The following is a 14,824-nucleotide window of genomic DNA, read 5'->3' as shown; positions in this document are numbered from 1 at the left end:
AAGTTTGTATTTTTTCTCAGTATCCACTTGGGAAAAGTCTCTTGGCATAGCCTCCCTCTTTAGTAGCCCAGAGTCAGCCATGATGGCAGGAGAACAATTATTATCTGGCCACGTGTCCTTCGGTGCTTCTCATTTGTAGCCAATATTTTCCAGAGGGCCCTACATACTTGAGTGTGGCCTTAGGTTATGTTCGTAGGAGCAGTCAAGCTGCATCGGAGTGTGCCATTCATGGAAAGTTTGTGCCAGATTTACCTTTTCATTGTAGGGTATTATCTCCTGACACCCTTCCCATGGTTTTTAATACAGTGCTTTCAAGAGAGAAACACTGTTAATGTAACCATTCTGTTAGACATTTCATTTCATTCTACCCTTTGTTGTGTCTGTGTGTGTGTGTGCTCACGCTTGCTTGTACTCAGTAGGAACTGTGAGGTACATTTCAGAGCGCTTGGCCTTTTTTCTACATCATCATCTTCAAAAGGGAATTTCTAGGTCAATGGTAATCTATAGCTCTTTTAGGTGCTCCAGGTGGGTACTCTCAGAGTGATTTCAGGTGGTGTTTATAAAGCCAGGTACAATATTTGAGAATATTAGTTTGACGGTCAGTCTGATTGCTGTTTAAAAAAAAATTTAAGACATGCTTATATTTAAGGGCTTGAGGTTAATTTTGAAAATGTTTGGTAATATCAGCAGTTGTCATTATGAACCATTGTTTGCTTTGCTTATGCAGGATTCTCGTTGGGGAGATAGAGATTCTGAAGGCACATGGAGAAAAGGACCTGAAACTGACTCTGAGTGGAGGAGAGGTCCACCAGAGAAGTAAGTAGAATTATGGAATTTTTGTCATGGGTCCTGGTAATACTCTTGTTGGTGTGTGTTTGTGTGTGGGTCTGTTTTCCTCAGTACCTGGGATTGTTGAACCCAGGGATACTTAACCATCGAGCTACATCCCCAGCCCTTTTTAAATTTTTTATTTTGAGATGGGGTATTGTTAAGTTGCTTAGGGCCTCACTAAGTCGCTGAGACTGGAACTTGTGATCCTTGTACCTTGGTATTCCAAGTTGTTGGGATTGCAGGTGTGTGCCACCACACTTGACATCTATCAGTAGTTTTAAAAATCAGGTTTAGGGACTGGGGCTATAGCTCAGAAGCAGAGCGCTTGCCTGGCATGTGTGAGGCACTGGGTTCAATCCTTAGCATCACATAAAAATAAACAAAGGCATTCTGTCCATCTACAACTACAGAATTAAAAATCTATTTTATAGTGATGCAGAAAGCAAAAGCCAAGAATTATATGCATGCCTGATTCTTTATTCCAACCTTACTATGGTGACTAACCTCCAAACATCTTAAGAAATATTTGCTTTGGCTCTTTTTTAATTCCCTAATAGCATTGAGTTTAGAGAGTAAGAAGGCATAGCCCCATAACATCCTTTAGATTTGTTAAGTAGATGTAGCTGTCCTTGAAATGACTACTGGTGGTAGATAAGAATGCCAGCTTTTTAGTTCCTGTACAGAAATTAGATTTAGAAAACTCAATGTAAAATGTCTAAAAATTGCAAAGGTTTGTGGTCCTCCCTCCCCCACTTTTTTTTTTTTTAAAGGAAAATTTTTCTTAAAGATCAGGATATTGAATTCAGACAGAAGTGGTTTATTTTTATTTTTATTTTTATTTTTTATTATGATTATTCTTTTTGGTACTGGGGGTAATTAACCATTGAGCTGCATCCCTCCGCCTTTTGAAGCAGTGTCTCACTAACTTGCTTAGGGCCTTGCTTTATTGTGCAGGCTGGCCTTGAACTTGGCGATCCATCCTCTTGCTTTAGCCTTCCAAGCCGCTGGGATTACAAGCTTGTACTAGTGTCCCTAGTACATGTGGTTTTTTTAGTGTCCCTAGTGGTTTTTATTTTCAAATTTTTTGGTACTGGGGAACCCAGTGCTCTACTACTGAGCAACATCGCCAGATCTTTTTATATTTTGAGACAGGCTCTCACTAAGTTTCCTAGGCTGTTCTCAAACTTGTAATCCTCTTGTTTTAGTCTCCTGAGTTGCTGGGACTTATAGGCTTGTGTCACCATACTGGCCTGAAGGGGTTTTTAAGAGGCAGTGAAATAAAATACGATTCCTGAACGATGGTATGCTTTGCGAAAATACTTGACCTTAAAAATGTGTGGCTTGATCCTCTAGGGAGTGGAGACGTGGAGAAGGGCGCGATGAAGAGAGGCCTCATAGGAGAGATGAAGATCGACCGAGGCGTTTGGGAGATGATGAAGAGAGAGAGTCCTCTCTCAGACCAGATGATGATCGGGTCCCTAGGCGCAGCATGGATGATGACAGAGGCCCTAGACGTGGTCCTGACGAAGAGCGTTTCTCTCGCCGTGGAGCAGATGATGACCGTCCTTCCTGGCGTAATGCAGATGATGACAGGCCTCCCAGACGAATTGGTGATGATGACAGGGGAAGCTGGCGTCATGCAGATGATGATAGACCCCCTAGACGAGGACTGGATGATGATAGAGGAAGCTGGCGCACAGCTGATGAGGACAGAGGACCAAGACGTGGGATGGATGAGGACCGGGGGCCCAGGCGAGGAGGTGCTGATGATGAGCGATCATCCTGGCGCAATGCTGACGATGACCGGGGTCCCAGGCGGGGCATGGATGATGACCGGGGCCCCAGGCGGGGCTTGGATGATGACCGAGGACCTTGGAGGAATGCTGATGAGGATAGAATTTCCAGGCGTGGTGCAGATGATGACAGGGGGCCTTGGAGAAACATGGATGACGATCGGATCTCCAGGCGTAACGAAGATGATCGGATTCCCAGACGAAGTGAAGACTCCAGACCTGGTCCCTGGAGACCATTTGTCAAGCCAGGTAAAATTCTGGTATATAGGCAGCTAGTTGAGATGCTTTGTGGAATCTGCTTGATGTCACATGCACAAAGTTAAATTTTAATGGATAAATGACTTCAGGCTATATTCTTACTTTGTTTATAAACAGATCTTTTTCCATAAATGCCTTATGCAGTGAATTTCAAGTCCAAAACTTCCTTTGTTGTCCCACACCCTGAAACAGATAACTTCACTTCTGTCTTCTCTAGAGGTGTTGGGCACATTTTCTTTCTGTCTAATGGGTGCTGGTTTGACAGCTAGTTTTCTGTTCCCGTCACTTAAGTATTATATGTTCAAGTTCTATCCCAGGCCAGCCTTCTTGAAAATAGATCTTTAAAATGTACAATTATTAGATATTTGTGCGCACTCCTGTCCGCCATAGGATTATAGGTGGAAGAACTCATTTTCTATTTTCAGTGCTGGGCCTGCTTTTTTTTTTTTTTTTTTGCTTTATGATCCTTGTACAGTTGTAGATGTCTGTGACCATCTTAGGTGATGTCTGCATATTGCACATAGGTGACAACTGCTTTTTACACATGACATGTCTCCATTGGGAAACTCATTGATATTCAGACTCAACTTGTTTAAAACCTGTACTTCTCTGCAGGGTCACTGCTGTCTTAACTGCATAATCTAGATATCTGGGAACTCTCCTTTCCTCTGGTCTCTGTGTCATCCTTTATTTTAATCTTCAATTTAGTTCAGTTCTACCTTTTTGATGTTCTTTAAACTACCCACTTTTGTACTCTACCTGCATGAACTTGGGTCTGGGCCACCATAATTTTTTTGAGCTCTTGTTTTTACCTACTGACTTGTCTCTGCTGGTTCTCCTACTTGCAGCTCTTTTCTTTGTGCTGTAAAAATCCATTCTAAGTTTGGATCTAAGTGAACAGCTTCCTTACCTTTACCTTTGGTTTCTGCTCGCTCTCTTTTCTGTTCTGACCTTGGGCAAGTGACTTTTGTGTGCCTCCTATAAAATGGAGTTAACAGTACAATAGATTCTCATCAAATTGTGGTAGTTACGTCTTATAAAAAGTTGCCATGAATACTGAGGAATCCTAGAGGAAATATAATATTAGGTTCCTTTGGGCCTCTGATCATATTTTAGTCAACCAGTCATTATGCACCTATGTTTATGTGTTTGTTTCAGGGCACCTTATTTGAAACAAAATATTGATTTATGAGCCTAGAACTCACTACCAACAGTACTGTAACTTATGCCTGAGCAAAGCTTTTTTGACACGTAATTTATTTTCTCCTAAGAGACATCTTTCATATCTCTCTTGTGCATTGGTGACACTAGATAGCACTTCAGTGGTATGCTTGGGCTGTTTTAAACAGTGAAGTCACCAGCAAAACTCCCAAAGGTAATGTAAACATGGCACTAAATAAATAATCCCTGAAAAAGACACTTGTTATTGTAAGAGCTGAAACTAGAAGTCAGAGAGCTGCCCACTATAGCTGTCATTGTGTGTTGGGTGACTCACAGTTTTTGCTGCTCTGGAATGCCTGTAAAAGTGCCGTAAGACTAAATGTTGGGGTTGCTAATTTTTAGCAAGCACAGACTCTGACAATAGAGATCAACTCAGCTATTGATAGGATTGATCAAGGCAATTTAGGCATATGGTTTAGGTTAGTGCTTTGCCTATGGTAATATAAGTGTTGGCGACAGTAGTAATTGTTGGTGGTGCAGCTGTGATAAGCTTACACTGAAATGTTTGCTTCCTTTGACCTCTTTGTAGATTCAGATCCATGGCTACATTCAAGACACTGGGCAGGATCAAAGCATTTGTCCTTGTTTCATGACTAGATGGTGGGTGGTAAGTGGTGGTTGACAGGAACATATGAAAAGTCTTTTTTTGGTAATGAAGATTCTGAGAATGTTGCAAGGTATAAATGACTCATAATTTGGGCTTTAAGAGGAAAGCTCTTAAGTTTTGTGCTAAAGTGAACAGTCTGTTTATCATCAGGACAGGTTGTATACCCAAAACTTTGCTTACAGTAAGAATTTAATGATTTTTTAATCTAATGGGACCCAGGTAGTCTGTGCAGTGACACACAATGGCTTTAAGATTTTTTTTTTTTTTTTTTTTTTTTTTTTGTGGTGCTGGGGATTTGAACCCAGGGCCTTGTACTTGCAAGGCAAGCACTCTACCAACTGAGCTATATCCCCAGCCCAGGATTTTTTCTTAAATGAAATTGGAGTGTCTTAAATCATCATTTAGAATGGTGATGAATTAATGTCAACATTAAGATAACTTTATGATTGCCAATCTGTTTCTTGAGTGGAAAAATGTTTTTGCTGCTTATTTTTAAAAAAATAGGTGGATGGAGAGAGAAAGAAAAAGCTAGAGAAGAGAGTTGGGGTCCACCTCGAGAATCAAGACCATCAGAAGAACGTGAATGGGATAGAGACAAAGAAAGGGATAGAGACGGTCAAGATCGTGAGGAGAATGAGAAAGACCCTGAACGAGAGAGGGACAGAGAGAGAGAAGGGGATCGTGAGGATCGCTTTAGAAGACCTAGGTTGGTTGGTTCTTCTTTTTTTTTCTTTTTTCCAGGTTGAATGTTTCTAACTGAACTCTTTTTGTAGAGTTACAGTTACGATTCTTTTAAATACTCTGTGTGTGTATTCCAAACTAATTTCAAGAAACCTTTTCTCATTTATCTCTTAAATCATGTAAAAAAGTTTTTAAGAACAATCAAGTTTATTTATTTTTTAAATGTTTTTCAAGTTGTAAATGGACAGAGTACCTTTTTTTTTAAAAAATTTATTTATTTTTATGTGATGCTGAGGATTGAACCCAGGGCCTTACATGTACTAGGCAAGTGCTCTGCCACTGAGCTACACCTCTAGCCCCAAGAGCAGTCAAGTTTAATTGAGCTTAAATTATCAAAAACCCATTACTTTTATTAGTGGTTCACCCTGCCAAAGTAGCCTGGCACTGATAAATCTAGCTCAGCACTATTAAGTACGAATTTCTGTAAGGATAAAAATTTTCTATATAGGTACTACCTGGTAGCCAGTAGTCACGTTTGGCTGTTGAACACTGGGAAGATAGTTAAGGAACTACCTTGATTTTCTTTTTTTTTTTTTCTTTTTTCTTTTTTTAAAGTTAAATTTAAGTAGCCACATGTGGTTAGTGATACCATGTGGGAATCCCAGGTATAGGTATCCTAATTTTGTTCTCCATGACTGAAATATCAGATTGAGGTCCAGTTATGAGTTTAAACCTTGTCCTTGTAATGTTCATAAAGTAAGCATCAAGTTGAGTATGATGTATTCACTTATAATTGTCTGTGTAGTTTACCATCAGCAAGAACTTGTCATTTTAAATGAATGCAGGGATGAAGGTGGCTGGAGAAGAGGACCAGCTGAAGAATCTTCAAGCTGGAGAGATTCAAGTCGCCGTGATGACAGGGATAGGGATGATCGTCGTCGTGAGAGAGATGATCGACGTGATCTAAGAGAAAGAAGAGATCTCAGAGATGACAGAGACCGGAGAGGACCTCCCCTCAGATCAGAACGTGAAGAAGGTATGGGTGTTATTTACAACTGCTGGAGTGTTGGAGAACAGCCATTCTGGCAGTTTGGGTTTTATGAAGTTACTTTGTAAATTTGCATCAACACCCAAAACCAGTCTACTTCAGTTTGGAACTTGTGATTCTCATTCACTTAATGGTAAAGCTGTGAAATCTCTAAAATTTAAAGTATGCGAATAGACCAAATTAGATAATGAGCAATATGTATTGATAAAATTTATTTAGTGAAAAGGAAGAAGCAGTTTTATCAGTTATTTTAGAATTAAGATCCTGGCAGGTAAGCACAAAGTGTACACTTTCTTTCTCTGAAATTTTATTTTAAAATAATTTTTAGATGTTGATGGGCCTTTATTTTATTCATTTATGTATATGTGGTGCTGAGAATCGAACCCAGTGCCTCATACATGCTGGCTTGGTGCTCTACCACAAGCCACAACCTAGCCCCTATTTTTCTGAAATTTTAATAGTTGAAACTTTAAAAAATATTTCTAATTTAAATATGCCCATTGCACTTAAGTACTTGTCTCACACTTAGTATTTCGTCGGCACAGCAGGATTTTAAGTTTATTTGCAGCCATTAATTTAAAACGTCATATTTCTATGGCTAATTTGGGGTTAAAATTTTCAATAAGAGCTCCAAATGCTTTCAGTTTAAAAATGTCCATTCACCTCATAGCCTCCATCTGGTGCTGGGGATTGAACCCATGACCTTTTGCATACTAGGCAAGCAGTATACCACTGAGTTACACTCTCAGCCCTTTTAAAACTTTTTGGGAAAGGGTCTTGCTAAAGTTTAAAATTGCCCAGACTGTCCTTGATCTTGCAGTCCTCCTGTCTCTGTCTCTAGAGTAACTGGGATTATAAGCCTGTGTCTTCACACTCATTGGTGTAGCCAGAGTTTTGTCACTTTGTTAAACTTTTATAACTCTTAGTATATTTCCTAGGCCAATGATTTCTGCTTTTTTTCATATTTTGAGTTATAATCTGTTAAGTATGTTAAAGATTTTGTCAGGAATTAATAGTCAAAGTAATTAAAATGCACAGAACTTATATATTTTTTAAAGTTGTGATTCTGTACTGTTAATTTTCAGTGTGGGATTTCTTTGGGGTGGAAGAATTGCTTTAGTTAGGTTTAGTGTGAGTCAGAAGAATATGGTAGATACTTAAGCTTTATTTTCTATGAACTTTTTAGTAAGCTCTTGGAGACGTGCTGATGATAGAAAAGATGACCGGGCTGAGGAGCGGGATCCCCCTCGTCGAGTTCCTCCTCCAGCTCTTTCAAGAGATAGAGAAAGAGACCGGGATCGGGACCGGGACCGGGACCGGGACCGGGACCGAGAAGGTGAAAAAGAAAAAACCTCATGGAGAGCCGAGAAGGATAGGGAGTCCCTTCGTCGTACTAAAAATGAGACTGATGAAGATGGATGGACCACAGTACGACGTTAAGTCCCAAGATGATGGATTCAGACTCGTGTCTTACATAGGTTTGATCACATTCAAGGATTATTATACTTGTGCTTCAACCAATCTAAATTGGATTCTTTAATGTTGTTTCACCATAACACAAAAAGCATGAACTTGTATTAATCCTATATAATAGATTGATCATGCACCGCATCCACAGAAGGTTGGAAAACCACGCCATTTTCTGGAATTTAAGGTGTTGCATTATTTCATCAATCATTTGTTTACAAAAAAGAAAAACTAAAAAATAAATTAAAAATGTGAACCTGTCGGGTATGGAGTAACACCTGTATCTTGGTATAGAATTGATCTTTTTTTGTTTGATTTTGAAATATCTGATATTAATTTGGAATGAGGTGTAAGCTTCTGTTAAAATGTATTCGAAGACCCTTTAAACCAGTGGATCTGAAACAATTTTCACACCATTAGTGGTTGAAACATACCTTTTTAGGTATTTTGAGGTATTTACTATTAACTAAATTTAGAAAGGTTTTTAGGTTCACTCTAAGTGCAGTAAATATTACAGACATTGGATACAGTGGGATTTTCTGTAGATTTTACTTAAGAGGAGGTGAGTATAAAGCAATTTGCAGTCATTATTGTAATGACAATACTGTTCAAGTGCAAACCCAAAACAGTACAGCTTTTAAATTTTAAAGCATTTGGTAAACTCGCTGTTTTTTTCTGTTGCCAATAGCACACTGCTTTTCCATTAATGGAGATTTCATGCCTTTCAAGCATTTTAAATATGACAATATTTATAAATGTGCGATTTAGAGGAATTGTTTAAATTCTTTTTCCTAATTTTCTTTCTCTTCAGAATAGATTCTTTCAACAAGTAATTTGTAGTAATGACTGTGTTGACTTCAATTTTTGGAGTGTAGTAGCTATGTTAAAGATTAACTATTTGGTCTTATTGAAGCCAACACAGAACTTGCTGCTGTGTTTTTTCTTCAGTGATAAATAAAATACTTACAGAATTTGTTTTAGTGTTGATTTATGATCATAAAGTATTTTATAATGGTAAGTTTGCATATTCAGCTGAGTTTATTTTACTTGAGTTTATCAGTGTACCATTAAATGTCTCAGTGTTCAACATCAAAGAAAATAGAAAATAACCTTGAAAATAACAGAAATGCAGCTAGGACATTTCCTATAAAGTACTCTTCCTTTATTAACTGAAAGGTCTTAGTTTCCTTGTCATTCTGTCATCTGAGTTGGTGTGCATGTGGTGTATGTGAGAGACCATCTTGGATTTTCACCTGGACTTAGGGAAGAAAACCCATTGATTTCAGAGAATGTTTTTCACTAAGTTTTAGTGGCTGTAGACACTGGAAATTATTACAGAGCAATGATGAGAATTCCTATTGGTAACAGTTACAAGGCCAGAAGAGGGAGTGTTGATGGTTTTTGAGTTAATCAAATACAGCTTTTCTATTTGTTACCAGGGATGGAAATCACTTTTAAACACTTCATTTCTGGTATATCAACATGTGGGGAGAGAATATTTTCTTTCATTATAAATAAAAACTTAAGATCAGTGACTATCTGGGGCAATAGCCTGTTGTGAGTTTGTTACTGTAAAGCAGAATTGTACATGTGACGTCACATATAAGCCCCAGTCAACATTCATTTTATCAGACTTGTTTAGGTGAGTCATATAGAAGCGTGCGCAACAGGTTTCAGGGCCAGTCTGCAAACCCACCTCTTCTGCTTGGACCACTTCCCAGACATCCTCTTCAGGGTTTCTTTGTCCTGGAAGTCAGAACTGAGAGCACAGCGGGTGGGCAGCAAGAGTCTGATGCTGTTGGTTTGTAATTCAGGTCTTGTGTTTCTGCTGTCCTGGACTCTGACCCTCCCTTCTCCCACTGTTAAGGTGTTAAAGCCATACAACCAACCCACTCACTGATGTGCTAGGAGGTGCCCATGTTCTCTGTGGCTTCTGCATTTTTAAAAGGGGAGAATGTTGTTTTTAATATAGATGGTCTGAGGGTGGAAATATCATGGGCCCAGAAAAGACCCCGTGTTATCCACTGGGTGTCCTTAGTTGCATACCTGGAGGGAGTTGGCATCTGTATGTGTGGGATGTCAGTTGGTGTTTTTTTTAAAAAGCATTTTGATTATAGATTGATTTATTAATTTCATATAACTGAAATATGTGGGATACTGGAGGGAATGTTATCAAGAAAATTAGGATTAACACATACTTTGCTTTCTCTTTGAAATACACATTTGTCATAATTTAAAATGTATTGTTTTGGTTTAATCTATGACACCTGTTCTAATACTAATCAAAGTTTGTAACTGCAACTTTGAAGACTGACTGTAGGAAAACTATAATACAAACAAAACAAAACAAAAAAAACCCAAAGGACCAGAAAGCCTCTGGAAATGAAGTCTGAACAGAAAGCAGGTCAAGGCAATCTCTATCTCCACACTTGGTAAAAAAAAGTCTTCAGAGTATTTCATGTACTCTTGTTACTTAGCATGTTCTTATATTGTTAACAACATGTTCTTCTGATAACTTTTGTTTTTTAAACTTCAGATTTCTTTAAACAATTTTGCAAAATGCTTAGTTACTGTTTTCATGTCAAAGTTCCAGGGATTACTTTTTTTTGTAGAATTTGTTCTTTTTTAGGTATTCCAGGGATTACTTTTAAGTGAATGTGGTTAAGTATACTTTTCATAAATCTCAAGAAAATAGCAATATTCTCTGTTCATATTTTAGCTCTCAGTACTTCAATGTTAGCTGCAAAACTGAAGCAAATTTGCCAGGACCAGGGGTGTGTGATATGGGGTACTTTAAATGAATTAAAATAATGGCCAACCAACTAATTGTAAGGAGACCTTGCCCAATACTCTCTAGGCTTTGGGACTTTACAACAAATTCCATGCTCAGTGTTCCCAGTTTTGGTAAAATAGTAACGATGTCAGAATAGCAAATGAATGGGCTGGGGAGTAGCTCAGTTGTAGAGCTTGACCAGAGTTGTGGGAGAATCCTGGGTTAAAATAGATCCTCAGTACAGAAGGAAAAAAAGCAAATCATCATTTCCATCCCATCACAGGGATTTCTCATGTATTAAGGACATGTCAGTGTTTCCTGCTTGAACATGAAGCAGTATAAGTTGACTTTAAAAAGTTCAAAGTAGCTGAATTGGGATTTGTTTATAGTGACCCTTTTGAAAAGGTAGCACAGAACAGTGGAGGAGGTAACAACTTCATGTTGACCTTCAAAACATCCCCCCAAACAAAGCACATTTAAATTGGCATCTTCAAGCACAAGACCCTGGGTTCAACCCCCAGTACTGCAAAAACAAAAAACAAAACGAGAAAAGAACAAATAATTAGTGGTTTCATTAAGCTACTTAAGCTCAGGTCCAGTCAAACCTGCAGTTCCCTGGTCTGGAGCTGTAAGAGTCACCAGTGGATTGTTTTCTTGGTAAAAAACAGCTTGCCTGTCTACCTCTTCCCCTTGGTTCCAAAAGGGCCCACAGTTACCCAGCATTATTTACCCCAACCTCTTAGGTCTTCAAGTGAGTGTTCCAGATCAAGTCAATTTGCTATGGAGGAAGTTAGCTGTTTAATACCAAAGGAGTCTGGCTCCTAATACCCTAGCTAAATCTGCCTACTGGTAGCTTTATGTACTTAGACTAAATCTCTTGGTGGTATTTTCAGATAGTTGTTTGTGCATTTCTGATGAGTTCCCCTTAATTCACTGTGGGTTTTGCCTCCTACATCTGTCTTCATGGAAGGTAGCTTCATGCTATAGTATGGCATATAGTATGGCATTCAGCATGGCGAATTTAAAATGAGCTTAGAAAGTCAGGTGGGGAAGGAACCTTTGTGAATCAGGTTTCTCACTGATAACTGGCAGGGTTGCAGAAGCATATCAGGGTCTTGTGTGAAGACTGGTTACAGGAGGGGAGCTGTTCTTTCTCTCCAATTCCCAACAGTTTTTTTTGATCAGTGCCAGTTTCTGGTGTACTGGTTATCTGAAGTCAGATAACTTGGAGTGGAATCTTCAATACAGGTTATTAAATGAGTCTTCTCATCTTCTATTTTAGTTTGGGGGACAATGGCAGGAGTAAGCTTTCCTCCACTATTGAAGAACCCTTGAAATTGAGCAAGTCAGGATGAGCCTGAACACTGTTCTGTAATATTTGTGAAGAACTGGAAATGGGATTTGGGGGGCATGAAGAGAAAATGCTATGAAATCATATACTGTTACTGTATAAATACACGATTTTTTTTTAAACAGCACCATCTCCAAGTGTATACACAATATGATTATGACTTGGCACAATTTTTAAAGGTGAAAAAGGCTAGTTGCTAGTTCAGTAATAAAAGATCTGGTACATAAAAGGAGCTGTATTCTACCTGCTACAGACTGCATTTTACACCTCCAGTAGGACAGAAACAAGCCACAAGGAGGGAATACCCACCCAAATTAATACTGGAAAGAACTAAATTTCACTTCTCATAATGCTGAAGCTACCAAGGGCTTGCTTGCTTCACCTGGAATTAGAATAACTAAGGACAACTAAAATATTGCATCAAACAATAAAATAGTCATTTTGCTGACATTCCATAAAATCGTCAGTTTTAAGCTCAGTTCAGAGGCTATTAAAAAAATATACTAGACCTAGTAAAGTGCCTCCATTCATAAAACGAAACATCCAAGATTAGAGACAATTTCATACCAATGCGCATCTAAAATAGGTCGACGTATACAGTAAACAGCGTCTCTCGGCTGCCATATTTCAGTTAGTGAAATACACACCCAGCCTCCTTCGCCGTTCTGGATGTGTGCAAACCAGAAACTAGAGACGGACCCCCCCCCCAAAAAAAAAAAATCTCGACGTCTAGTCTCAATCGCTCGACAGGAAGTACTCTGCCGACTTCTTTTGAAAAACAACCCAGACGACGTTCCGTGTTGAGCCGGTGCCGACAGCTCCGCGCCTCCCCAGCAGGCAGGAGAAGATGGTGCGCAGAGCAGAACCGGGGGCAGGCAGGGACCCGGGTGTCGTCAGGGGCCCGTAGAGGGACCCCGGGCCCTCAGCGCAGCTTCTTGCCTGGCAGGCTGTCCCTGGCGCCGCGCGGCGGCGGGCGCGCGGCGGGCGGCGCCGGCACTTTGGAGAGAGGGCAGTACTTGATGGTGTGCGCGTTGTCGCCGCTGGCGCCGCACAGGGGGCACGTGTAGCGACGCAGCACCGGGCACAGCACTCGCCCGTCGGGGCCCTTCAGGATGTGGGTGGTGTAGAGAGCCACCGCCTCCTTGTTGTTCCGGCAGAACACGCACACCTGCAGCTCGGGCTTGAGCAGCCGGGCGGCGGCCGTCCCCGAGGTAGCGTGCAGTCGGGGCTCGGCCGCCCACGCCGGGGCCCGCTCCTCTCGCGGCGTCACTTCGGGGGTGGCGGCGGCGGCGGGCGCGCAGCCCAGCAGCACCGCGGCGGCGCGACCTGCAAACGGGCTCAGCTCGGCGAAGCGCTCCTCCAGCAGACTAGCCTCGGCGGGGCCTGCGCACAGCTCCAGCGCGCGCAGCTCCAGCGCGCCCCCCAGGTAGCGGCCCCGGGACCCCGGCTCGTCGCTGTCGTCGTCGTCGTCCTCGTCGTAGTCGGGCGGCCCCAGCGCCGGCCCCAGCGCTCCGGGCCCAGCCCCCGCGTGGGGGGAGCAACAGGACGAGGACGACGAAGAGGGCGGGGAGCCGCCGCCACCGTCCTCGCCTCGGGCGCAGCCGAAGCGCGGTTCGCCGTCCACCGCCTTGGTGATGAGCGTGGCGAGCCCCAGGTAGTCGTTCCAGGAGCTGAAGGGCTGCGGGTGCGCCTGGCCCTGGGTGCTCACGTAGCGGGCGCTGGGCACGAGCGCCATGGGCGCGGGGGCGCGGCCGCGGCGGGGCGAGCGGGGCGCCCAGGGAAAAGCCTCCATGGGCGGGCTGCGGGCCGCGCGCCGCCTCCCCGCCGCCGGCGCAGGCCGGACGGAAGGGACGCGCCGAGCCTGCCCGCCGGCCAGCCGCGGGTGGGGCCGCCTCGCTGCTTTTTATCGGGCCCGCTCCTCCCCGTGCTCCTCCTCGCCGCCGCGGCCCTGCCCCCTGCGCTCCCCCGCCCGGGCCACCTCGCCCGCGCCCCGGACGGAGGCGGAGCGGAGGCGGGCGGGCGGGCAGTGCGCGCGCTCCGCTCCGACCCGCGCGGCTCCCGCGCCCCGCACGCTGCGCCCGCCTCGCCAGCTGCGGGGCGCCTTTCATTCTGCGAGGGGGCGGGCGAGGCGCCGCCTCGGACCGCGGCGCTAACTGGCTGCGGACCAGAGCCCCCGCGCCACGGGCGCCGCTCCCGATGCTGATTGGTTGCGGCTGGGAAGGGGGCGTGCGCGGCGCGCGCAGCTGGGAGCTGAGGGAAAGTAGGGGAGAGCCGCCCCGGGCGGAGGCTCGCCTTGATCCCAGAGCGGGACCCTGGGACTGGAACAGGTGACCAGGCTGGGTCTCCTTGAGTCTGGTGTTGATGGTCGCTGAGGACCGGCTTCCGGATGGCGACCGGGTTATGCCCCAGGGTTGCGCGCCCACCTCCCAGCCTTGAATGGCCCCGGGCCCGCGAACCAAGAAGCCCTGTTTTTGCCTCCTGGCTTCTTGCCAACATCAGCAAGAGAAGCCGTGGGAGGTAGGACAAGGCGCGATTTCAAGATGCAGCTCTTACATCGTAGACGCCCAGCGACCCAGTAACTTCCGTTCCCACCGGGCTCGCAAACGTTTTCCGCCGAATGAAATCCTCACAAACCTCCAAGGCTCAGGGAGCTTATGGTTTTGCCTTAGTAAGTAGCGGAGGGACACAGGACTTTCCCACAGCGCAGCAGCCTTCCAACAGGTGTTCAGTCTGGGGCCATTCGCTGGTGATTTAGGTAGGAGTGGGGACTGGGCCAGAAAATCTTCCCGCAGGC

The 14,824-nt window shown here is 43.3% G+C and overlaps 2 protein-coding genes across 2 annotated transcripts in view; one reads left to right on the top strand and one right to left on the bottom strand.

The window, feature by feature from the left end:
* The window catches only part of Eif3a (eukaryotic translation initiation factor 3 subunit A), a 36,116-nt gene extending 27,235 nt beyond the window's left edge, over window positions 1-8,881 (top strand). The window contains exons 18-22 of the mRNA XM_047552294.1: window positions 728-816; window positions 2,185-2,873; window positions 5,215-5,416; window positions 6,237-6,427; window positions 7,626-8,881. Of these exons, the coding sequence (XP_047408250.1) occupies window positions 728-816; window positions 2,185-2,873; window positions 5,215-5,416; window positions 6,237-6,427; window positions 7,626-7,879 (1,425 nt within the window). The 3' untranslated portion in view covers window positions 7,880-8,881. The remainder of the gene's footprint in view (window positions 1-727; window positions 817-2,184; window positions 2,874-5,214; window positions 5,417-6,236; window positions 6,428-7,625) is intronic.
* A 2,217-nt stretch (window positions 8,882-11,098) lies between these two features.
* On the bottom strand, window positions 11,099-14,084 carry Nanos1 (nanos C2HC-type zinc finger 1). The gene has a single exon (XM_047552295.1). It carries the CDS (start codon window positions 13,820-13,822, stop codon window positions 12,953-12,955), a length of 870 nt encoding a protein of 289 aa, XP_047408251.1. The 5' UTR covers window positions 13,823-14,084; the 3' UTR covers window positions 11,099-12,952.
* Window positions 14,085-14,824: the final 740 nt, after the last annotated feature.

The sequence above is a fragment of the Sciurus carolinensis genome, chromosome 5 (assembly GCF_902686445.1).
Source record: "Sciurus carolinensis chromosome 5, mSciCar1.2, whole genome shotgun sequence".
In the NCBI taxonomy this organism is placed as follows: domain Eukaryota; kingdom Metazoa; phylum Chordata; class Mammalia; order Rodentia; family Sciuridae; genus Sciurus; species Sciurus carolinensis.
Note: the sequence above shows the minus strand (reverse complement) of the source record. Positions and strands in the feature narration are given on the sequence as shown.

Excerpts from the sequence above, each read along its gene's own strand:
- Nanos1 (XM_047552295.1), bottom strand. The coding sequence starts at position 13,822 with ATGGAGGCTTTTCCCTGGGCGCCCCGCTCGCCCCGCCGCGGCCGCGCC.